We start from the raw sequence: 24,222 nt of genomic DNA on the forward strand, positions 1-24,222 counted from the left end.
AACTCTGCCGAACCCGCCCACTGTCCAATCATCTTCATGCGATACATGTGACCGGGCTTAGCGTCAAAGTCCGACAAACATTCTCCCTCAGTCCAAGCAGGCCAGGGTGCCAGGGCTACGACGAAATACTAACGAGCGCTCGATCATTCAGGACCTCGCGAGACTTATTGTTTCTTCCGCGTAGTCATTGGGCGACATTGGGGAGCGAAGCATTTGATGTGTCTCATTGAAAGTGTGAATGAGGGCTGGAACAGTTCCGTCTCTTCCACGAAAACCCCACCTAGCCCCCAACCCAAGCCAGACGACTACTCTCGATCGTCGAGGTGGACGGCTCCTGACGTGGACCCTTCTCTATCCACCCCGCACTCTAAGTTAGTGGCCGAGCCGGGGGTGGATGAGCTAAAGTCCCAGTCTAAGCTAGCTACTCAACTGACATGAGACCCGATCTAAAATAGTTCCCGTGGTACAAGTGCAGACATCTTCTAGGGGGCCCCAGTCGCGGGGCTAGGATCGGTAGTGGACCAGCAAATGATGCCATCTTGGGACCCCAGCCCATCGACGCCTGTTCGCCTGTTCGCCTGTAGAAGCCACTGCCCATGAAATCGATCATCGTAAACTATCTGTATCTGGATGGCACAATTGTAAAGGAGGAGGTCACGGCTGTGGGCGGAACTGTCAAACTTAGGCATCCCAGCCACCTAGAAGCTTGTGTTAGGCTATATAGAGGCACTCGAACAGAGATCTCTTCAACCTTCTTTCTACAGGAACAGGCATGGTCGTCCATCGAGGGTACGCCTTCAACATGCCTCGGATATCGAAGATAGAGTCGAGGGCGACGCCGTATCTTTCGATAACGAAAGATTGACTCCCAAGGAAGGGGACTCCCAAGGGAAGGACACGTACGAGTGCGCTGTTACGATATGAGTGCCGATGTCTTTCGCTCTTTGCCTTGTTCGTACATTTCCACAACCCGTGCAATAAACTTCTCGGGTAAGCTGAGACAGGCTACGCCGTGATCAGTGACAAGATTCTGACTGTACTCGAGATATCGGGTGCGGAATTCAACCCACAGGCTGCTGTCTGGGGATTGTGCGCTGTTTGCAGGGCGAGGGAAGTACGGGTCGTTCCTCAAGAACGCATAAGCGGCTTGCTCGATGCCGGCGTCGTCCATGGCCAGCGGCTTGCAGCAGTCAAAATCCAGGACCCATAGAGAGTGAGTTCCCAAGATGTCGTGTGTGTATTCGTTGCGGCCGGTCTTTGTTTGTGTTTGCAAGCCTCCCAGCACAAACTCGATGTCGTTCGCGTCGATCTTTGCAGTCCAGTGCATCATGGCGAGTATCTCAGCCATGGCATGTGCGTACTTTAAAATCGGAAGCTCCAGGTCCTCTGCTTGGTTGAGATGCAAAGGATAGTTGCGCAGGGAGAAGAAGTTTCGCCCTCTCCGGGCCTCGTTCTGGATCTTTCGCCGACCCAGGTAGGGGCGTACCAAGCAGTCTCGGTCGGCGTCGTTGGCCTTGATGGTCGCAACCGACGCGGGTGGACAGTACCGGTCAATGAGACGATTCCTTACCTCCTGCGGCAGTGGTGGTATGCGTTCGGCGCAGAGCACGTTGCAGGTAGTGTAGCCGGTTGGAAATCTGGCGAGATTCATGTCGCACCACCAACTGTCGTCGTTCTTAACGAAATTCGGCCATCGTGGCACGCACACGCTGACCTTGTCCTGTGAAGCTGTCTCGAGCACGAGTTTGTGCATGTTGTAGTCGTTGAGCAAAGACCGCCCCGGACCGCCATCCTCTCTTTTCATCGCCGTCGTGCCTCCTTCGGCTGCCCATACGGATCCACAGAAGCCCTGGCCTATGCGGCGGAACTTGGAGGAGTTGTAGTCTTGCTGAATGATGGATTCCATTTTGAAGTGCAGCTGTTGTACAGTTGGTGGCGTTTTTGGGAAATGGTACTGTCTCTTATTATTGTGGTTGCGATTGCGATTGTAGTTGCTAGGATGTGAATGTCCCTGTCGACTCCGATGGACGTGGCTGCCTTCATATACTCAACCAGTCAGAATTTTCGCCCCATGTTGTGCGAGATGAAGCAGCTTATGGTTCAACGATGTCTAAGGTCTGGTCGGGAGGTTTGATTGGCTTCCATAGTGCTGGCAGAGGCCCATTACAACCAATGATATCTAAATTCAATTCCTCTACCAGCACCGAGGTGCCAGTGACTCATAAGTTGAATGGCAATCGCGGCCACTAGTTGTAGTCAGAGGAGACATTCCATGAAGAAGAAGAAGGGACGAAGGGACCATGAAGAAGAAGCGACATAACTTATCAGCCTCGAAACAGCTCAAACGCTTCGTACTGTATTCCATGCTCATTCTGTCATATCCTGCATCATGCCAGCCAGGGGTATCATCTCTTCCATGAAAATGCTTCGACCCATTCATTATCCAACGCTGCCGTACACGATCCAAGCAATATACAAAAAGTATCACCAGTCCAAGCCATCGTTCGCTGCCTTTTCTAAAGTCCCAATGACCGGTAGCAGTGTAGCCTTCTCATTGACCAAAGCAGCCTTGTGCCTTGTTCGAGAATAAAAAACGGGACAATCCTTGCTGTCACATCGAACCTCCTCATTCCAATCCCATCCCGCACAAGACCGGCATATCTTCGCCAACTGGGTGACATTCCGTTCTGCTTTCACAAGTCTGGACCGGAGTTCGAGCAAGCTGCGAGAAGATTGCTGCAAGCAACTGCTGCACAATGCGGACTCGGTGTCCAAGGCTTGACGACAGACCAAGCACGTTGAAGACTTCATGTACGACTCCAGAGTGGTCTTCTTCGCCAACCCCATGTCTTTGCCATCGGTGATAAGCCCTGCTTCGACCCTCCTGATGCGCTGATATTTGGGCATCTCGTCGTACCATTGTCGCACGTTCGCTCCCACCAAGTTGAAGATCCGCTCGAGAGGCGGGATGATGTTCTTCGAGATATAGTATTCGGCATCCAGCTCTGAATGTGCATCGTTGAGCAACACCTCCGGTGCTACACACCGATCAATGAGTCTGGCGCCAGGACCACCGGTGATCACCACGTACGGCACTCGCTCTCCGTATTGAGGTTCGAGCCTCGGGTCTTCCAACATCTTCCGGGCACTGATGAGTGCCCCTGGAGGTGGTGGACCTTTGTCACTGTAGGTGCCGAGCTTGACTTCCCTTGCAAAGCAGAAATCTTGGATCGACACTTTGCCACGCATGATCTTGGCGCATTGTGCTTGGAAGAAGCTCTTGACTTGACTAAGGTCCGATGTGCGGAAAAGAACCTTCAACGCAGTCTCCTCGATCTTCTGTTCTGCGGGAGTGCCGTCGCGACGTACCGTCTCAATGCCTTTGGCGTCGAATTCGGGGACAGTCTGGTTCCGACTTTCGTACTTGAAGCCGACATATCGTTTCTTTGCCAGTAGGACACAAGGGTGGTAGACTTTCTCAAACTTGAGCTTGACTGGGCGTGGGTTCATCTTGGTGATGGTGTCTGCAATCTCTTCTCCAATGTCAAAGGCCTGCTCCCTCGTCCGACCTTTCAAGTAGACGAAGAGGCTGTCGGTGTCGCCGTAGACAACCTCAGCACCCCATCGTTCCACCGAATGTATCAGAGCGATTGCTTTCTCCAGAGTTTCACGACCGGTCTGGACAATACTGTCTGCAATCTCGGAGCAAGGCATCCGCCCCGAGAAAGACGCGGAGGTATAGCCGTAGGTGACATTCGCGATGAGCTTGAGTGCAAGTTGTCTGTTGTTCAATAGACGTTGCAGTGTCTTGTCGTCTTTGTCGACTTTCATGCCGCTCTTGACCATCACTCGGGTCTCGAGGATTTCGCTGAGCATTTTGGCCAGCAACGATTTCCGAATCTCGGGCTTCGCATACATGATGCCATTGGGGGCGATGTTGATGTAGTCTTTCAAGAGCTCCAGCAACCTGGGCTCTCGACGATAATCCGTGAAGCCCATCTTGTTCGTGCCTCGCCAGCTGACGACCCGACCAAGGAAAGTCGAATAACAGTAGTTGTAAGCGATCATGACGCTGGGATAAAGAGACTGAAAATCCAGGACTAGCATGGGACTTGTGTAGAAATTGCTTTGAGGCTCCATCACCAGTGGCAGACATTCCAGGGCGTTCTGTCCTCCGACCTGTCTTCTGCTGGGTGATACCAGTATGAAATTCTCCGGTTTCGCGATACGAAACATCAAAGATTCGACCTTGAACTGGGAGCCGCGAGAAATGACAGAGAACCAGTCCACACCCAGTAAACGTGCTTGTTCGCTTGTTCGCGGGACCAGCTCATTCGCTTCCAGAATCTGAATGCCAATCTCCACTCGATTGGAGAAGTAGTCAATGACCTTTGCCAAATCGCGCGGGTTCTTGCTCTTGTACCACTTTGTCAAATCAGCAAAGCTGTAGTGAGGTATTCTTTGATGCAACAAATGATAGACGACATTTTCCATGGTGTATTGAAGCAGGTTCAATTCACCGCGCATTGCCCTCCAGATGTTGATGGTATGGCGCCCGGTAACCCGAATAGTCGAAGTATGGTTGAAACCCCATCTGTCGTCCTCTCTTCCGAATCGGCCATGAGACTGAGACTTCATTCGAGAGAGCTCATCGCAGTAGTTCAGGTCGTATTTGACACGTGCCCGTTCAATGAGATATCCCCAGGAACTGTTGTGCACTTCATATCCTGTCAAAATATCAGGGTCGTAAAGCCGGACAATGTCGACGAGCCTCGTGAGAAGGTCGAGTTCGGTGGCCTCCTCTTCAACATCAAAAGACACGTTGCGGCCTAGCTTCTTAGCCTTGTGTGGCTCGTCAGCGACTGTCAGAATCCCTTTGTGAATCCCTTCCTTGCTGCCCTTGCTCTCGATGTCCTCATCGTCAGTCTGCACACACCAAAAGACGCAAGCGACGGCATCTTCATCAGGATTCGGAGCAAGCGAACCACGAGTGTTGACATGTACTTCGAGAGCCATGATACTCATGTATTGTGTTTCGTGCTGGACGCTCGTGCTGGGCTGCTTTTGGGAATATTTGAATCCATACCGGCTTTTCTGCGTCGGCCCATCAATCTGTGAAAGTGCCTTCTTGGAGGATGATGGTTTGGTCGTAGAAATCGATTCTTCAGTTGCAGCTTTCTGCTCTTCCTGCAGCCAGGAAAGCACGTCCACCTTTCGCGGCGGCGTATCCGCGATGACCCATTCCTTGATTGTGCAACGTTTACGTCTTTGATTGTCCCGCACTTGCTCCGCAGGAACATCCACCAGCACTGGCGCTCGTCGACCGAAACATGCGGGGGATGTACCAGTCGGGTCGAAGTCAGGCAGATATGGGACAGTGTTGCTTTCGAGTTTGAATTCACGGCCTGCGTATGCTCTTGCTTGCTCGGGTACATCATCCTCATTGCTGTAATATGCTTCTTGAAAGAGGACGTTGGGAAGACCATGTTGCCACATTGTTGTTCTGACCTCTTGAACGTTCGGTGGCCGAGATTGGTATATTAGCAAAGACGCATCTTTGACTGGCACTCGAAGACCTTGGAGTTGGAAGTCGAAGTCTTGTGCCAAGTCATTGCTTCGACCTGTAGCTGGAGGGATGAGTGTCTGTTGCGATGAGCTCGGTACGCTCTTGAGGGGAGTTTCAGGCATGGCAGCGTACGTCGGCTGTTTGTTGGAGTCAGTCTGCGGAGACTTCTCAGAGGTGTTGCTCTTTTGACTCAGGCGAAGGCCTGTGTCCGGGTCATGAGGATTTTTGACGGTTGGAAAGCTTAGGGTTGATTGTTGTGAAAGTTCGACAGAGTTGGGACGTTCTTGTGACGGATTATTCGGTTCCGACTGATGCTGACCAGTTGCTGGCAAGCCAGTGACTGTACTTCGAGGTAAACGAACGCCGTCCATTTCTTCTTCAGTCGGCTCGTCACCATCACCAAACCCGTTGCCGTCAGTCGCGAAGTCTGGGTCTTCGTCCGAACCGGAGAAAGTGATGTCGGGGAGGACATTATCTTCGTCAATTAGCTGCCTCCGTCTTTTCCTTGGTCGGAATGTCGGTGCTTGTGCGAACCTGGGTCGTTTGGTGCCGGTGGAAGAGTCGAATTTACGGGTAACGTACTCTTCGGGTACCTCAAAAGCATCCTCATCTAGACGCGCTGTATCCCCTGCAGGACGGATGCCGTGTTTTTGATATTCGGAAGAACTGATCGGCGACGACACTTGGTCGGTTGGGATTCCATTGCTCCTGGAATTGTTGTCGTCCATGGTAGCTGCAGGCTCGAGCGATGCTTCGTTTGCTGCATGGGCTTCTTCGGAGCTCGGGTCAGATTCGCTGGCTTCAGCAAGATTTTCTGCCCGAGCTTCGTCGACAAGGACCTGATCAGGTCCCTCCTCCGACGGTGCTGGTCTTTCGTTCCCGGAGCTCCACCGTCGCCCTAGCTTGTCCGGGTAAAGATCTTCAACGCTCTCGAGCGCTGTCTGTACACTGGTCTCCATAGCAGTAGGCCTCACAAAGGTGTCAAAGGAGATTTTTCGTCTGTCACTGTTCTCGTGCTCTTCAACAGCCAGTTGACCGAGTCTCTCACGGTACTCTTCTTCATGAATCCATCCTCCAGCAGAGGTATTTCTTGGGTCTGCCGACATGGAAATCAGGACTTCCGGTGGAAATGGACTGCTCTTAGGATCTTTCAGGCCCATGCGGAGTTTCCTGCGCCGCGTCTCGTCTTTCCAGAGACCTGCCATGCTCTGGACCAATTTGGCATCAGCTGGAATTGGATCAAGTCGTTCAATGAAATCATGATGGAGGGGCCGGGCTTCCACGTTTTGGCGATTGAGGATATCTTTGACATGGACATCGACCTCAAGCTCGCAATGGCTCTGCTTCGGGAGGACGCCGTCAGCAGAAATGCAACCCGGAGGAATCGAGTGATCGTGCCATTGGTGCATGGGATTGGTCATGTCAAAGTATTTTGGGACAGGTGAGCGAAACTTGACTCTGGCACATTCAATGTAGCCGCAGCCATAAAGATTGTAGTCGCACATCCATTGCGCCAGGTATTGCATGTGGCTTTCGTAAGGTTGTAAGACTCTTTTCATCACCGCACCGTCACGAAGAAGATCGGCCAGTCTCGTCATGTGCAAAGGGTTGAGCAGGTAGATTTTGAGATAGTACTTGTATCCAACGTGGTATCCGTAGAACGGCACGCCTTTGACCAGAGAAATGTGGCCGACATATCGATGCTTTCCCTCATAAATGTTCTTGCGATAGCTAAGCGCGAGAGCATGATCGATGGAGAGCTGGAGCGTACGGATAGCCACATCCACATCCTCAGGTGCCAGACTACCACTGTACTCAATGTAGGTGTATTGAAGAGCTCCGTGAATGTGCATTAGCACTTTCTGACCGGTCTCTGTGGCGCCGAAGACGCGAATAACCGAGATCCGCGGTCGGTCTCTTGCATGCTGGCTGGCAACATCCTGTGGGAGGAAAGGATCGAACTCTTCGAAGGGTAAGGCTTGGTAATGGTCGATGCAGTTCAGACGGACTCGAAAGGTACCCATGGACATTATCGTATGAGGTTGTGAGACGCGTCTTCCGCATTTCGGCGACGCTTCATGACTGGGATGTGCTGTGCTTCAATAATGCAGGGAGGGAGTAGTGTAAAGTTTTAACATCGATAATTTGAGTAGACCTTTACCCATATTATGAGCAGGTCGTTGTGAATCGGCCTTCCATGGCGCATCTTTGTTGTTTGTTTGACATGCCGCACCGCAGCCTCTAAGCCGTCACCGTTCTCAATTGAGATCGCACCAAACGCCGCTTTTGGACCGGCGTTTTGGATCCGTAAAACGGCGTGAAGGGCGTCATTCACGGTCTCCGTTTTCAATTGACCTACCTGGCTCCCAAAGCCCGGCCTCACTTGCCTCGTTGCTCGCCTGCTAACACAGTACATGACTAAAGCTTCTCCCAACTCATACGCCAATCCCAGCCATGGAGTTGAACCCATCGGCTGCATTGTTGAGTGCGACAGAGATGGAATGGTTGGCTTGGTTCAAACTTTGAACCATATCGCCCACTGTTGAATGAGTTCTTCTCAACGTGCAGGCAAGCCGGAAGACTGGCTGCTACTAACCTTTGTAGGCTTTGATCAATGAACTTGGCAACCCTTGCCGTCGACATCCATTGCACCGGCCAGTGAAACCACAGTCGTGGAATGACCCCTTCTCCGCCTGCCTGCCTCTTTCCCCGGACGCTTTCTCCAGCCCCTTCCTACCTTTGCATGGACGAAAGTCTTCCTCATGCGTTGTTGCAAGACATTGACATCAATGAATTCACGCCGACACGTAATGCACCGAAGCATAAGGTGTGGGTGAAGAGTCGAGGTGCTCCAGAGAAGATTTTGGCAAGATACCAGGTACAGTCTGTGAAGGTATTGACGCCAGCATGCAGGCACGCAACAGAAGAGGATGCATCCGTGGGTGGCAAGCAAACAATGTTGATAGCATCCTTGTGCATGCAGACTTGCCACCGAGCATGGCACAGTTCGACGGTCACGACATGTGCGGGACGGTTGCATTGTGCTGCCCTGTCCTTTGCAAACAGCAAAGAGACACCAGCAGGACCGGAGAAGCCCAGAAATACTCGGTGCGAGGAACGCCTGGAAGGCAGGTTGATAGCATTCCGGTTTTCTTTGCGTTTCTCCCTACTGGCCTCAGAAAGAATCCGTATAGCTTGGTTGTCCTGCCGCTCCACACCTGCATACTTGTGCATGCAGATATGTCGAATGGGCACCAATTGCAGAACCCAGAGAATGGAGAGATTTCATGACGAGCAATGCGCAAGTGCAAGTGCAACTGCTTCAGCAGCAATTATCTTCATAGTACACTCATCAAAGTAGTCTCGTTACTTCTATACATACGTCGTCAAGCATACATCCCAAGCTCCTGTCTATGCAGTTCCTCCTCGTCATCCATGACAGGTTGAGTTTCGCTACTGGCACTGTCTAGCTCCGGCAACGGAGGCTTTATAGGCTCTTGCAGCACTGGAGGTTCTTCCAGCTTTACAGGCTCGTCCGGCTCTTCCGGCTCTTCCACCTCACCAGACTCACTGGGCTCCCCATGGCCAAAGAACTCATCATGATGCTCATCCGCCGCTGGACTCGCCGGGGCAGACTCGATAGGAGCTTCAACCACGAGCACCTCATCCTCAGCCGCGTCGTTCACCTGCAACGAGCTCGGGCGTTTCCGCCGTTCGGGCAAGGGTGGCTTTGTCAAACCTTTCGGCACCGAATCACTCGAACCATTGACAAGAGCACCAGCCTCTGGACGCTTGGGAAGTTGTGGAGGCGGGACCGGCTTCCGCTTCGATGCCATGAACCCACTCCGGGGCTTTTCAGGCGGGGGCAGTGGCGTTCCCGGTGGTGGCAGCGGTCTTCCGCGTCCCATCGGTTCCCTCGAATTCGTAGTGGAAGCCGTCGTGTTGGCTGACGCATCGTGCCCACCACTCGCAGCTACTTGAGCCTCGCGCTGTCTGTTCTTGGCCAGAACCCCCCATCCCCATTTCTGGGCGGCGGCGGCTGCAGCGTTGACCGAAGCAAGAGCTTGCTTCCGGTCGGCACTGGTCAAAGACCTCACTCCTTGCGCAAAGCTCTTCTGTCTGGTAGTCCCTTGATGCGCCGATCGAGGTCTCTTCCCTGCAGCTACGGTGTCGAGCGTGTCATTGGAATTGGAACTGAGCGAGGCTCGACTTGACATGGTCGACGTTCGCAGCGCAGAGGAAGACATCAGACTCTCGGCGTCCTCTTTGACTCTGGGTATTTCCACAGACGCTTGTGAAGCGTTACTAGAACTTCTTTCCTTTTGGCTCATTGCTGCCGCCATTGCGGCTGCCATTGCCGAATCTGCCGGAGGTGTACCAGCCTGCGAGCCAGAGGGCGACGGGGTCTCGGAAGTTGACCTGCTGGAAAGATCCTTCAAAAAGTTCGCTGCGCTTTCCCTCTTGGCGCTCGCATCAGGCTCTCGTGTAGGGCTGTTGACATCGGCGTGATCCGCCGTCACGGTGGGATTGGCCGCGCTGGCGAAAGATGGTGACCGCATCAGTCTTGGTGTGGATATTTCAGACCTGTTCACAGCTTCAGAGCTGGAGCCCTTCATGCCCAAGAAGTCGTTCAGCGATGAAATGGATTTCTTTGCGACGGTCGGCTTTCCCTTGGTATCGCTCAGTGCGGGCATGCTCATGATCCTATCATCCTTGCCGAGCTCCGCGGGGGTCCTGGTTCCAGGCGTGCCAGCTTCAGCTTCGTCCTCGGGTTCCTCATTCGGTATCTCGGTCGTCGTAATGGACACGGATTCCCGCCGCCAGATCCCGCCGCGATAAAGTTGGCCCCTTGTGTCGAAGAACGGAACATCGTCCCAGAATGGCAGGCAGACGCTTTCGGCCACGACCTCTCGGATCCGGCTCTCGATGGCTCGGAGAATCCAGGTGTAGGTGATCGACCGAGAACTGACAATCGGTTCCAAGACAAGATCCAGCTGTGGCATCTTCTCAAAGCTGAACCAAAGTCGATTGCTCGGCGGCGGCTTGAATCTCAAGAGGACGTGCCCCTGGAGTCCTTTGCAGGTGGCGGCCAAGATCATGTCGACCTCTCGCGGCTTGAAGCGTGAGCCCAGTTCAATGCGTGCAGTAGCTGCAATCTCGATTCTGAAGTTCCCAGTATAGTTGACATCGGCTTCGGCGGTGCAATCGCCATTCACCGTAAGGTCTTTCAATCTTGGGTTCGTGATGAACGGCGCTCCGGTACCCGTGTCGATTTTCCGCAGAGCCAACTTGGTGATGAAGGTGGGCTTTTTGACCCTGGAGATCTTCTTCGTAAGCTTGGTCCGGATGAAGTCTTCCAGCTCCGGTGTCTTGTACATGGCCAAGAACAGACGGCCGATCATGGCATTGAGCCATCTCGTCTGCAGATGCTCTTCTGAGGAGTGCAATTTCTGCACGAGTGTGACGATGTGCTGGACCTCGAATTCTTGTGCAACGGGAAGATCTTCCGTGACACTCTTCTCTTGATTCTTCAGCAGAGCGAAATAGAAGTCCTCCTTCTCCGAAGTATTCTCGCTGAAGAGGAAGAAGGGCAGCGACTTGGGTGTATCGCCAGCGATAGACTTCCTCCTCCGCAGCCGGATAGAATGTCGTTTGATCCATAACTCTCCCTCGGGTATCTCCTCTTCCCCACCATAGATGTCCACATCGTGGTATTCCAAAGATATCACATACCGCACTTCCAACTGTTGTATGTCGTCGTAGAGCATGAGGTGGCCGTGTCTCAGGACCACGTAGAACACATTGTTTGCCTTCTTGACCGTCTTCCCCGCTCCGTCCTTGTTTGGCTCGATCGTCGGCTTTTGTGATCGGTCGAATATACTTCTGTACATTGTCTGGTACACGCTCGGAGACTCCTGCGCAACGACGTCTCCCGCGGGAGTCAGCTTCTCGGGAGGCTTGCCATTGACGCCGCCAGGGACATATTCTCGGCAGACGGCGAAATAGCCAGCTGCGACGTCCGAATCATGCTTTCGGTGGAACTTCTCCACCAAGCCATCGGTGGCGCTTTTGAAGGCTAGCTTGTCGTCTTCCGGGCGAGCAAGTCGCGCAGGATCTTGGTTTTGGTCCGGCTTCTGGGAGGTGTCGGCTTGTTGAGGAGGTAAGGTGTAGTAGGCATGAAGGAGGAGGATGCCGAGCAGTAAAGGGATGAAGGTGAGGCCGCCTAGAAGATAAATAAACAGGAACCATTGCAGTGACCCCATTGATTAGCGAGGCATCGAGAAAAGCTATGAGCGTTGCTCGCAGTGGTCGCAACCACGAGGATCAACGACTCATAAGGTCTTGTAGCCGGATGGAGGTTCGAACAATGCAAGGCTGGGTAAATAGAGAGGATTGATCACAATTGCGACACCGCAGGAGCATCGAGTGGCAGGTTCAGGTCGTAGATGGCATGGCTATGGCGATGGCGATGGTCATGGTCATGGTTTATTGATCAGAGGCGCCACATCGCAGGAGCATTGCACGTTGCTGCGCTACTGGTATTCCCACTTCGCAGTCCCACTTCTGCACTGCTGGTATTTCCGCTCCGCCTGGCTTGTTTTGCACTACCGGTGTTACCGCTTCGCGGTGTTGGTGTCCAAGCAGTTCTGCTTGTCGAGCAAGTGTAGATATATAGAGTCTTTATTGATATAGTCAATGTTCGGCCTGCCTAGCAATTCTCAAGATACTGTTGGACCGCAGCGCGAAATTGTCGGTGGCTCATTCAGGATCTCACTTCTCCCCAGACGCCCACTGAGTTAGAAATTCGTCCTCGAAAAGGTCCTCCGCAGATGGCCTCTCTTCCGGGAGCCAGCGTAGAATTTTGCGGGCGAGGGCGAGGAGCAGCGCCTTATCCTTCCCCTCTAGACGCCTCTCGCGTGTCTCGAGGATTTGATCGGGGATTGGCGTTAGACCGATCCAGTTACCTTTGATCGTCAACGTAGCCATACCAAGGAGATATATAATCCATGGTCTCCAGCGCAGGTCTTACTCACCTTCGGAGTCCCAGTACTGACGGCACTTATCGCTGCGTTCCAGAAACTTTCTCGGCGGGGGTCCCATGAGCGAGACCATCTCGGCAAGATGTAGCTCATCATTAAGATGACCATCCTTTACTGCACGGAAAAGGCGGCCCCCTTCGAACAGGTCCCATATCTATATCTTGCGTAAGGGAAGATCTGCAGAGAACATGTGGAGCGTTGCACTACATACCATAACTCCCACAGACCATATATCGATCTTAGAGTCCCATTCCATGCCAACAATTATTTCAGGGGCTCTATATACCCCAGGCATGACGTCGCCAGAGTGCTTCTGCCCCGGCTCTCCCAAGCGAGCCGCCCCGAAGTCGCAAATAACCGGCTCGCCGTAGGTGATTGGCATAGTGTAGGAAAGATGGATAACTCGGTCTGCCAGAACCTTGCGCGGAGACGGTCTCTCAAGTTCTGTTTGCTCGACTTTTGAGAGCGCGACGCCATCTTTGATCCCAAGAAGGATATTGTTTGGCGATATGTCTGGGATATTACTTAGCTAGTGGGATGTCCGAGGTCCCAAGTACAAGGACCAACCTGTATGAGTCACGCCTGCTTGATGTAAGAAGTCCAAGCCCTCCAAAATCATAAGCAAGCTCTGTTGTAAGAGATCCTTATTCAAAGCCCTCTCTGGGAACAGATTTCGAAAATCGGTGTAAGTCAAGCCTAGAGGGGCGAAGAGGAGACATTGGTGAGACCCATGAGGCCCTTTGATCTGGAAGTCGTCGAGTACCACGCGCAGTCTTGCCTTCCCGGGATGCTCTGCATCAATTGATTTGATATAGCTGGAGATGCCGAGCTCATTGGTAGCATCTTCTCCAGCAATGCAGACCTTGAGCGTGAGAAGGATACTTTCCCTAAGTAGTAGATATCCTCCCTGTTAGCAAGATGCCACAGAGAAACCAGGGTACACGAATCGGATTCGGAACCATTTGAGGACATACCTAAGATCCCGGCAGAGCCAGACAGTGGAAGCTGTACCAAAACCGAGCTTAGCAACGACTTGGTACCTAGACTCGAAGACATCGCCGAGCCGCACAGGGTAAAATCTTTCAGCCTTGTAGCCTGGGACTCTTTCCTCTTCTATCTTCTCGTGCAAAGGAAGCACTTCAAAGCCTTCGCTTGGAAATGTGCGGGCCTGGGTATACCCTGTCCTAGCGGAGGTGGCCATCCGCAACTGACAATCCCTTGAACTGTTGCGAGGACAAAGGTCCGGCAAATTCCAACGTGTGGTAGAAGGTGGACATCGTCGTGTCCTGATAATCGGTAGAAGAGTAGATCGTATCGCTCTCATTGGCGAGAAAAGCGCCTAGTCTTACGAGATGTTGGAAAGGAGAAAGACAAGTTTGACTCCTGCCTCAAGTTTCTCGAAACTGGGAAAATTGCCAAGTGTAGGGTCGAGGTGATCGGCCAATCATACACTGGCATTTCGGAACAGCTCGGCACGGAAGAGATTTAGTCCAGTGCCGAATCGTGGAGCAAAGGTTTGTCCGAAACGCTCACGTGGAGGCTTTACGACGCTGTTGTCAGGATGCAGGAGATGAGCGTAACATGGGGGCATGCATGGTATTGTGTAAGTATGTGGGAAGTGTCTGACAGACCGAAGTAGGCTGCCGACCTATCTAAATGGGGAAGGTGCGGCGATGGCCCAACGACGCTATCCGCAGAGGCTCCAGTAGGGTGTTTTATATACATTCCAGACCACCAACCATCTCGCCCAATCATCTTCATAAATCTTTATGAATAAGGAAGGTTTCCCTTTCGCAGTCCCGCTACAGTTTCAAAGCCACCTCCGCCCTATTCTGTATTACCAATTGCACAAGCGCCAGCTTACCGCACCAGGGGCCTGCATCTCGAGATCAGCTTATCAAACCTCGATCGTCACAGCCGTTAGCGGGAGGACCCGTTTCAGCCGGATAGGCAGTCTGGCGATACGCTGGGCGACAAGCGTCTTCCTTTACTGGCCAGCACACCATCATGCTGGAACTACCGTAGAGTTGATGTTGCTGTATTGTGCTGGCTTGGCCAGACATTCCTTGTTAGCGCGTGTATGATAAAGCGAACTCCGCCGCGACTTATAAAACGAATTGTCACCCTTTGCCTTTTCTCCTGCAGACATTTTTTGGGAAATGCAAAGAACCAGCTCCCGTCTAATCAGCTATCGGGGGAGTACTCTGTTGCCAAAGGTTCCTCCTACATACCTGGTATAAACAACAATCGAAACGGCTAGCAAGTCAGTCGAGGCCAAAGTAAGCATAAGACCACCTCAAGCTCTTGTATTGACTCCGGGTTTAGTATCCGAAAGTTACGGAAGCCAGAATTCAGTAAGTAATCAATCATCTCCCCTGCATACGGGGTAAGAACACATTTCATCGTCCCGACTAACCACGAGCCTGTGACTAATCAGGGGTTCTGAACCTCATAAATCGAAAAAGGATACTAGCGACACGAAGGATGTCATCACTGTCAGTTACCATACTGCCAAGGGCACTCGTGTCATCTCAGTTCACGCACACGATGACAACACGTGGAAGGAATTCCCATCTCGCAATCAGAACAAGGGTAAATAAATGGAAAGCCATAAGCCTTGGAAAAGGACTGGGGGCTGGGGTTATGAGCCTCGTTAATATCAGCTTCCCAATCGACACGAGGAGCTTTGCCCCAAATACTTCAAATTTCCAAGATTAAACTGAACGCAGGCCGACAGGCTCTTGTTAAGGGTTGTTCAATGGGAATGGCTGAAGGCAGCATGCTCCATGACTGGGAAAAGTGTGTCTCCTGGCAAGCATTCGCCCGTGGGGGCAAGCGCTCAAGGGCATCTCAGGTAGACGGAAATGAATGCCATTAGGTTTCACCTGCATAGGACTCACCCACTGCTCAGAGGATGATTGAACGACCACTGCACGAATCTTCCATTTCCATGAACACCCCTTCCCTGCCCCCACTCGACAAGTATCCGTGACAGCTAGACGAATCTCGAAAGCACATTCCAAGATCAAAGAGTATGTTATCTTGCCTCGACGACGTTGTCAAGGGCTAATGTGTCTTAGAAGACCAAAGGACTAAGAGAAAGGGCTTGCCGGAGCAGATGCTTTCATTCGGCAGCATCACGGCCGACTTCTACCATACGAGGAAGACACGAACGCATCAAGGTATTACGCGATATCTGAAGGATAGATTCGTGGTCATGCCTTAGAAGGATTCTCATCTATCGCGGGCCCGAAAATATTCGTGCTTTTTTCCCAACACCAAGAATAAGAAATAGTTACCCTCCGAAACGCCTCGTCTTTCAAGGTTCGGACATCTCTGACGATACTGGAATGGTGATGAAATGCAACGTTATTTTGGCATGCCGGCAGCCTTAACCTTGATTACCATGTATACACAAATATGCATTACTGTCAGTCTCCATGCAGCTACTGGGGCTGTCAACAGCTGAAAGCAGAGTTTGTGCCGCTTGTTTGTTTTGATGATGTCGTCGCTAATCTCCAGCCTAATGATTTGCCGACTTCCACGGGCCGAGAGAGTATCCGACCCTCGTCGTTGTTCCTCCAAATCTCATCAGACAGACCATTGAAAAGCTGCTACAATTCAGCAGCGACCTTCGAGTTTGGGAATACTGGTACCATGGCGACGATCGGCGCCGCAACACTCCAGGTGCCCGTATGGTCAAGGGCATTCTCACCAAGGACCATAACCTAGTCTGAAGCTTCTTGATACCGACGCCGATCGCGACGAATTAGCAAACTCTTCGGGTGGTAAGCGAAAAAGAAAGTACTATCAAGCAGAAACCGAGTACTCCGACAGTGAGGAGGACGACGAAGAGCAAGCATCTGCAATTGACAAGGAGTAGATGAAGCGCAAATCCACCACCAATGGCGCAGACGCGTAAACCACAATTCATGTTAGTGAACGGACGTCCGCGTCCGTGAACCAGCTGGCTGTGACCTTCGAGGTGCGCCGAGGTTTCAGAATGCTGTTTGCGTACCAGCAATGTTGCGAGTCTCGACTGAGGAGCAAGGAGAACTACTATACTCTGCCTAGGGGAGTGTAGGCTAGACTCGATTTTGAACTTCAAACCGAGTCAATCCTGAGTCAGCCCTGATTTATGGTGCTTAAATCATTGACTCGGTTTTAAATCGGTCTTAATATATTTACAAAAAAACTTGAAAGCTTTAGAAGGCTGAGGCTGGGTAGGCGTGTCCATGGCCGTCATTGTGAACTCGGTAATAAAGTACTAGTACGAGTAGATTGCTCTTATGCCTGTGTCTCATGGAGGATAGTAATGTCAGTTGATATGCGCTTCAAAATTCAAAGGAAATCCTTGATCTTCCATCTTTCTGCCTTGTCGCTTCTGAAACGGGCTTTCTATTTGTCCTTCTCAATACTAGCATTCCATATGTGTCAGACATCTCGCTCTCTATCTTACACCATAGAGCCAGCCATCATAAGGTTAAGCAAACCTTGTCGCGGGCCGAAGATTGTAGCCGAAGGGGTACTACTATAGTGCCCCCCTCAGAGGAGTCAGCCCGGGGCTGGCTCCGAGGCAAGGGGTACGCCGAGCTAAGACACTCAGCTCCCAGCCAACCCAGAGCCAGCCCGGAAGTTTTCCAAAAAAAAAAAAGACTGTCTACGAGTCTCAGTTCCGAATTCTCTTTCTCTTTTCATATTACTAAACTGAAAGGTATATAATCTTTCATTTATAACCCAATAATAAAGAACATAGTAAGAATTTTAAAAAAAGGCTAGATCGGATTGAATTGAGCTGTACTGGGCTGCACGAGCTGAAACCGAGCTGAATCGAGCTGAATCGAGCCCAGCCCGACACCGAGCCGACTCTCTACTCCAGATCTTGAAAAACTTGAAGTCAAGTAGAATCGCATCATCAATCAATCCATAAGGAGCTAGACTGGCTCACCTAGTTCAGATAGGTACTAAGACCGATTAGGAGATACGGCGGCAGGATCTATGAGATCGTTCGATAATTCCCCGTGCCGGAGTTCATAGGTATCTCTGGAACTATTAACCGCACAGGATAGAACGGACTCCATAACTCGAGCTTAAGACAATCCTTTCGGAGGGGTTAGGCGTCCAAGGGTCACGATACAGTATGCCCCACGTCTTGAACGTCTCGCGGCGTCGCACAACGTAGACAAGAAACACGTGGAGTAGTACTGTAATGCGTAAGTCGTGTCGGGTAGCACCCACCCAGCACCTAAGAATCCTGTTCGGTGTCGTAGGGGCCATGGGGACTACGAGCATGGGTCGAAATTGTTGTACAGAAAACAATAACACGATTAAACCATCTTTCTTCTCGCTATTCGATACTACTCGATAGCCATGTTTCTGCTTTGCTCCCTCAATGGTTGGCTCTCAATGATCGGGATGGGTCACCAAAGGGCCTAACCTTTTAGGCACCGACCTCGTCCCCTTTTCTCTTTTTCTTGCCAATTTTATCTCATGAAACTCCAAGACCCTCTGTCCCTGGCTCTGTGCATTCACAGGTTACACCTACAGCAACACCGCCGAATCTACGCAGCCTTCGATCAATAATGAGGCTTCTTGACACCTCTACACTGAAGCTATCCACGTTCCACGAACCCAATCTCCCAGGATACGCAATTCTCTCTCACAAATTCTCTCTCACAGATGGTTTAGTGATGAGGATGAAGTCACATTCCAAGAGCTACAGAGCCTGAACGACGCCTTGCAGTGCCCGTGCCGCAAGAACGACCGTGACCAGCGTGTCCGCGGCAAGAAAGGCTATGACAAGATCGCCGCGTTCTGTCGTCTTGCCGGATCGACACTTGTTGCATCTGAGACGATTAATTCGATGTATAAGTGGTATAGGTCCTCGCGAGTCTGCTATGTCTACTTGGTAGACGTCCCCCGTGTGAACTACTCAAACGACGAGCCATTGATTCTGTTTAAAGCCTCCGAATGGTTCAGGCGTGGCTGGACGCTTCAAGAGTTACTCGCTCCCCAGCAGCATAAGTATCTGGCGCAGGATTGGAGTCTAATCGGTGTTACTGTACGAAATACCACCTCTGACACTAGTGCTACACTGGACAGCGGTGAATGCAGTTGTGCAACTTCTTTCCCCGGTGCCACGTGCCTTGAGACTGGAAGTTTCGGAAGCCTCTGGCATACGCACGGACTATTTCAGAAACTTCGACCGCAATGGAAGGTGTGTATCGCGGAGAGGATGTCTTGGGCCGCGAAGAGGGAAACATCGAGACTGGAAGACAAGGCTTACTGCCTACTGGGCATCTTTAATATCAACATGGCTCTCATCTACGGCGAAGGCGAGAAAGCATTCGTTCGATTACAAGAAGAGATCATACAGCATTATGTCGATAGAACGATCCTGGCTTGGGACAGGACCGATCACGAATCCACCCTCTCTCCGAAGGACTTCAAATTCACCAATTTCAGGTTCAGAAACAGGACTGCTCCTGCGGACGAAGTCCACGAGATTACTAGCCAAGGCCTGCTTTCTCATATGGAAGTGGCCGACCATCCGACACTGGAAGACACGTTGCTTGCTCGACTGGACCACTCTCATACCTTTACTTCATCCCAAAAGCAAGAGTATCAGATCCTAATGGTCCTTCCCATTGTCTCGGACATACATGATTTCGATCTATTGATGCGCTGGATATCCACTCGCCGTCAGGAAACCCACGTGCATTGCCCGCGCGAGCTCGTTGCCGTGGATCTTGAAACGTTGCAAGGTCGCCCGTGGTCCTTCAAGCGCAGGAAATTGTGCATTTCACGCTGGCGCATCGAACACTGGAAAATGGACCCTGAAGAGGGAATCGTACTCAGGCACAATCTTATGGTCCGCTCTTTCATGTTCCTTTCGATACAAGTTGGGATACTCACGACCTTCCTCACAAAAGCCACGACAGACATTGTCGCCGCCGCTCTCGGTGTTCTATGTTTACCAACACTAATTTTCAGCTGGATAAGTATCCGCCAGCTGACCATCAGCCGGATAGATATGCTCAGCTTACCCGAGGCCTTGGATTTGTACCACCTCACGGAACAGATCGATTACGCTATTGTGATACTGTTACAGCTGGCTGTGGTGATTGTGCAATCGATGCCTTGGATTTTATTTACCAAAGGGGTATTTTCTGGGCGTGTGCAGTTTGCTGGATGGATTTGGTTAACACGGCAAGCCACGCCGACACTCTTTGTAGGACCAATTGGGTTTGTTCATCTGGCGAGGATCTCCCGGAGGCGGACTCTCAAATGTATCAAAATCCGTAGTAGAAGCACAGAGAGTTAGTTAGCCCTCAATGGAACAAGAGGAGCACTAAGTTACGTCTGGTAACGAGATGCTTACTGTAGTACAATAGAGATGCCTGTAAAATTTATTTGCTTGATTGACTTGACTGGCACAGAGGACCTTTTGTTGCCTCTTCCCCGAACCCCTTAAGACCGTGATCCTAGTTTGAAGCACCTCTATAACAGGCGGACTCCCCGGGTACCTGCCTCGACATACCCTCTCTTCTGTAGATCTAGAGACCTGCATTAACTGAATTTGAGGCGGACAACGACAATCGGAGGGTTTTCGCCCATGGGCGTGTACTTCCAATCCACGATTCCAGATGCTTCCGCAAAGTCTCGAATACGTTCATAGCCGTAATTGCGAGTATACAAGTCGAGGGAGATTTTGCTCAGACAGCTGCCAACGTCGGCTAGGTTAACTTCATCGTCACTATAGCTTTAGGCGTTAGTTACTACTATTGCTAACCTCTTAAGTACCGCCAGATTAAGAGATCTTATTTATAGCTATATATAAATAAGATTCCTCAGAGACATCCGCAAGATGAGAAGCATAGCATGCATCGAGAACAGTAGGGCACCATCTGTGGTGACAAGGCGGTCGCCCGGTCAGGTGGTGCTGCCTAGATGGCAGTCCTAGCCTCACTCTTAGCGCTACCCACCCATCGGCTGCCTAGTTTAGCCCACTTGGCACTTCTCTTCTCTTGCCCCGCGCGCTCTCTTGTACTTACACGTCTTTTTAATCTTGTTAGAGACAGCCACAACTACGATCAATGTGCTCTGCAGCCACCAATACCGTTTTTCCCTCTTTCGCTCTGCCATCCTATTACAAAAGTGGCCCGATCTCCTTGTTGGTAGAAGATATCACTGAAAAGCTATCCACAGGTGAGAGCAAACACTACTCGACGTCGGCCATCTACGTCCCGAATTCTTTTCTCAAGAAAACATTCTGATTTTCATTCCAGGATTCCTCTCCTTCAGAGTCGTTCTTCCTTGCGCAAGCTCTTCACGACGAGAATCACTAGGCTCTGTCTGAACAAGCCCACGAATCAGGACTGCACTTAGAACCTTGCCCAAGTCACCATGAGAACCGAAGAACATTCCTCGGAAGAAGATTTCTCAGAGGAAGAAGATGCCCTCACGCCCTTGAGATCTCAGATCTTAGGTTGTCTGGATGGAATACATAGTGCAGGGTCTTTCGCAACATCTGACCACAATGTCGAGCACATTCACCCTGGTTTGACTGTCAAAGATATCGGTCCAATCAGACTTCCCTTATCTTCCGAAGATGCAAAGGCTCTCATTCGGGTGAGCAATCAGGCCCCTTTTGGCAATAGACGAGACAGTGAGGAAGACCTGGGAGATCAACGGGAAAGAGCTGTCATTCGAGAATGAAGGCTGGAATCGCTGGCTTGATCGTGTTGTTGAAGATGTATCGGAGCACCTAGGTGTCCCTGGCGGTGCAGGCAGCATACAAGCCGAGCTTTACAAGTTATTGATCTATGAGGAGGGTGCCTTCTTCAAACCTCACAAAGAGTACCTCGGAGCTAGAGGCTTACATACTGCACAGTTACTGACAGCTACAGTACGGAGAAGACCAAAAACATGCTTGGAACCCTAGTCGTTTGCCTACCATCCGAACATGTTGGCGGTGCGGTTCGGTTGATTCATGGAAAGGAAGAGAGACTTCTCGAAACAGACAAATGGTCTTCTTACGGTGTCTCTTATTTGGCTTGGTAAGCTGGCCCTCGTTTAGTATATGCTTGTACTAACTGGTTTTGAAGGTATAGTGATGTATCTCATGAGGTAGGGAGACTGCATCGGTAAGGTATCGTATCACAGCTCACAATCATAGGTGTTGCCAATCCAATCCGGATATCGATTCGTTTTGACATACAATCTAGTCAACACTGCACTTGAGCGTCATTTTCGGCTACCGTACTGGACAATGAACAATCCAAGATTGACCAGATGCTTGCTGAATGGTATGCCAAGCAAGGCAGACAATCCTTCATGTGTTACGTGCTTCAGCACAAATACACTGATGCCAATCTCCGACTGCACAATCTCAAAGGTGACGACTACTACCGCTGTTCTCAGCTTGACAGAGCTTGTCAGCCAAATGGTCGCTGCTGCGTCTTTCTCGCGCGGCTGGAGCTGACCGTGACTCGAATCAACGAAGAGGAATACTGGGAAGAGGAAGAAGAAAAGCTCTGTTTAAACGGTGTTGTCACTCTACAGGGGACTCAAATTCAAGTATCCCTAGTGATCTCCAAAGACTGCCTCGTCCAGAGAAATGTGCATGAGTCTCGTGAGCACGACGAACAATGGGGAGGGGAACACTTGGGCAACCAGCATGCTGACATCCAACAAGTTTACCGTGATGCTGTACGTGTTGTGCTAATTTGAAGTCGAATCTGTGCTTACAACGTATATAGGTCGCTGTCATTGTTTCCCGCGACCATATGACGGAATTTCTCCTTGGAAATGGTCATAGGCTTGAGGGTTACTGCAAGTTTCTCAAACGACTCCTGACTCACCTCAGGGACCCGAATGGCGATGAGCGTCATCTCTTCCGCGAAATGATAGCCCAGTCATGTCAAAAGCACATTGAAAGACGGTACACTAACACTGGCGACAAAGATCATTTCATGGGCGCAACAGCGGTAGCGTCACTATACATCGGGAATCCTGAAGCAGCCAAAGCCGCACTTCATGCTGTGGAGGATACCTTCGACACGTCTACCTTCGAGAGCCTCGGCAGAATGGGGTTCCAAAAAACGAGAGCATTGTAAGCTTGAAGTGAACTGTGCCTCAGCCTCCACTAAGTACTATTTTAGTTGCACAGAAGCTTTTTCTCGCATGTCGAAACTGCACCTAGTTGATCGTGGTCTCCGAGCATACCGCTCTGGTATACCCAGCGCTGATCAACCGGGCACCAGCAAGACATCAGAAGGTGCTGTCTACAAATGGGCCCTGGATACCCTCTGCGAGGTTCTGAATTCGATCATAGAGGTCTTGCCCCAGGATGCAGGTGCCGTGATCCAGATCATGGATACCTATGAAGACGAAAGACTGTGGAAAAGGTAAGCTTCTCGGTTGATCCCAAACCTAAATCTGCCTGGGTGATGCTTCTCTTTACTAGGATGCTCGCTGAATACTGCTCATATAGCGTGAACGCTTTTGTGGGTCGCTTTTTGGATGATGCGACATTCGCAAACGCCCTCCTGGCGGAAATTCTCTGCTACTCCAAGACTGTTCAGAAGTCAGACTCGGTTGCGAAACATCTTCTCCCACCAATTTTGGACAGGGCCATCTTCTGTTTCCGGTTGCAACACTTTTCGTCTCTTTCGAAACCAAAGTCACGCCGCGAAGACTATCCATTTTCCTCGTGGCCAGATATTGATTCACAACAAGAGAAAGTCGAAAGGGACGCCGCTGTTGTTGCATCACTGTATCGTCAAGTTGCGAGGGACAACTTACACAAGACGGGACAGCTGCTTGAAAATATCGCGGTTGGCACTGCAAGCATTGACCAAGACGATTTCGAACGCTTTGTTATCCCTCTCCTGCGCGAAATGATCGATATCACCGAGCATCAACCATCTGAGGCTTCTGTCTTCTATTCTGGGATCATTTCTACTTATATTGAGAGGGTGGTTCAGAAGGAGCCTCCAAAGCCCCAGGACTGGTCCCTGCCGGACGATGCCAGAAAGTGCTATGAATCAAATTGCACTTATTGCTCCCCTGTACGTCAGTTTCTGGAGAATACAAGCCAAGAATACCAGGAATTCCTTGTTCCTGAGGACCAGCGTTACGTCTTTCTTCACCATATGCCGTATCACTACAAGTGGACCGAGGAGAGAAGCGGAGAGCATCGCAAAGTCAAGGTCAATAAGTCACTCGAGCCTTGGAAAGGAAAGCACGAGGAATGGCGGCGAAGGGCTGACCGTGCCCAACGGGCTCTTCGGTCGCTACCTGAGACTCCATTACGCCAATGCCTTGGAGACGGCGAGTATGAGGACTTGATGGAACTTAGAATTGTCAAAGTGCCCACTGAAGATATGATCAAGGGCTCGGCAAACCCTGTCCAGGCAGAAGCAGCGACTGGGGGGACGATGGAGGGGAACAAGGAAGAGGCAAACACCGTGGGGGACAAGCGAAAGAGGGAAGACGCTGACCTTGGTGGTCAGAAGAGGAAAAGGTAAAGTCTTCTCTGATCACGAATGGCGTTGGTCCATTTGGCTTCAGGAGGACGTTCAACTGCCAAACTTCGCCGCGAGTGTCGCACAC

At 51.1% G+C, this 24,222-nt stretch overlaps 7 protein-coding genes across 7 annotated transcripts; 3 read left to right on the forward strand and 4 right to left on the reverse strand.

Annotated features, from left to right (window-relative positions):
- Positions 1-913: 913 nt before the first annotated feature.
- On the reverse strand, positions 914-1,906 carry PV05_03242 (uncharacterized protein; the record flags this gene model as incomplete). The annotated part of the gene is made up of 1 exon (XM_013463874.1): positions 914-1,906. One exon carries the CDS (start codon positions 1,904-1,906, stop codon positions 914-916), a length of 993 nt encoding a protein of 330 aa, XP_013319328.1.
- Positions 1,907-2,484: 578 nt separating this feature from the next.
- Positions 2,485-7,596, reverse strand: PV05_03243 (uncharacterized protein; the record flags this gene model as incomplete). The annotated part of the gene is made up of 1 exon (XM_013463875.1): positions 2,485-7,596. The coding sequence occupies one exon, from the start codon at positions 7,594-7,596 to the stop codon at positions 2,485-2,487; it is 5,112 nt and encodes a 1,703-aa protein (XP_013319329.1).
- Positions 7,597-8,902: 1,306 nt separating this feature from the next.
- Positions 8,903-12,034, reverse strand: PV05_03244 (uncharacterized protein). The gene has a single exon (XM_013463876.1). It carries the CDS (start codon positions 11,827-11,829, stop codon positions 8,953-8,955), a length of 2,877 nt encoding a protein of 958 aa, XP_013319330.1. The 5' UTR covers positions 11,830-12,034; the 3' UTR covers positions 8,903-8,952.
- A 202-nt stretch (positions 12,035-12,236) lies between these two features.
- On the reverse strand, positions 12,237-14,187 carry PV05_03245 (uncharacterized protein). Its single transcript, XM_013463877.1, has 5 exons — positions 13,581-14,187; positions 13,174-13,493; positions 12,818-13,119; positions 12,601-12,760; positions 12,237-12,531 (listed from the first exon to the last, which is right to left on the reverse strand). Exons 1-5 carry the CDS (start codon positions 13,928-13,930, stop codon positions 12,338-12,340), a joined length of 1,326 nt encoding a protein of 441 aa, XP_013319331.1. The 5' UTR covers positions 13,931-14,187; the 3' UTR covers positions 12,237-12,337.
- Positions 14,188-18,188: 4,001 nt separating this feature from the next.
- PV05_03246 (uncharacterized protein) lies at positions 18,189-19,930 on the forward strand (the record flags this gene model as incomplete). The annotated part of the gene is made up of 2 exons (XM_013463878.1): positions 18,189-18,226; positions 18,286-19,930. The coding sequence occupies 2 exons, from the start codon at positions 18,189-18,191 to the stop codon at positions 19,928-19,930; spliced, it is 1,683 nt and encodes a 560-aa protein (XP_013319332.1).
- A 1,082-nt stretch (positions 19,931-21,012) lies between these two features.
- PV05_03247 (uncharacterized protein) lies at positions 21,013-21,324 on the forward strand (the record flags this gene model as incomplete). Its single annotated transcript, XM_013463879.1, has 1 exon — positions 21,013-21,324. One exon carries the CDS (start codon positions 21,013-21,015, stop codon positions 21,322-21,324), a length of 312 nt encoding a protein of 103 aa, XP_013319333.1.
- A 576-nt stretch (positions 21,325-21,900) lies between these two features.
- PV05_03248 (uncharacterized protein) lies at positions 21,901-24,137 on the forward strand (the record flags this gene model as incomplete). Its single annotated transcript, XM_013463880.1, has 4 exons — positions 21,901-22,317; positions 22,368-22,720; positions 22,770-23,015; positions 23,102-24,137. The coding sequence occupies 4 exons, from the start codon at positions 21,901-21,903 to the stop codon at positions 24,135-24,137; spliced, it is 2,052 nt and encodes a 683-aa protein (XP_013319334.1).
- Between the last annotated feature and the right edge of the window lie 85 nt (positions 24,138-24,222).

The sequence above is a fragment of the Exophiala xenobiotica genome (assembly GCF_000835505.1).
Source record: "Exophiala xenobiotica strain CBS 118157 unplaced genomic scaffold supercont1.2, whole genome shotgun sequence".
Taxonomy (NCBI): Eukaryota; Fungi; Ascomycota; class Eurotiomycetes; order Chaetothyriales; family Herpotrichiellaceae; genus Exophiala; species Exophiala xenobiotica.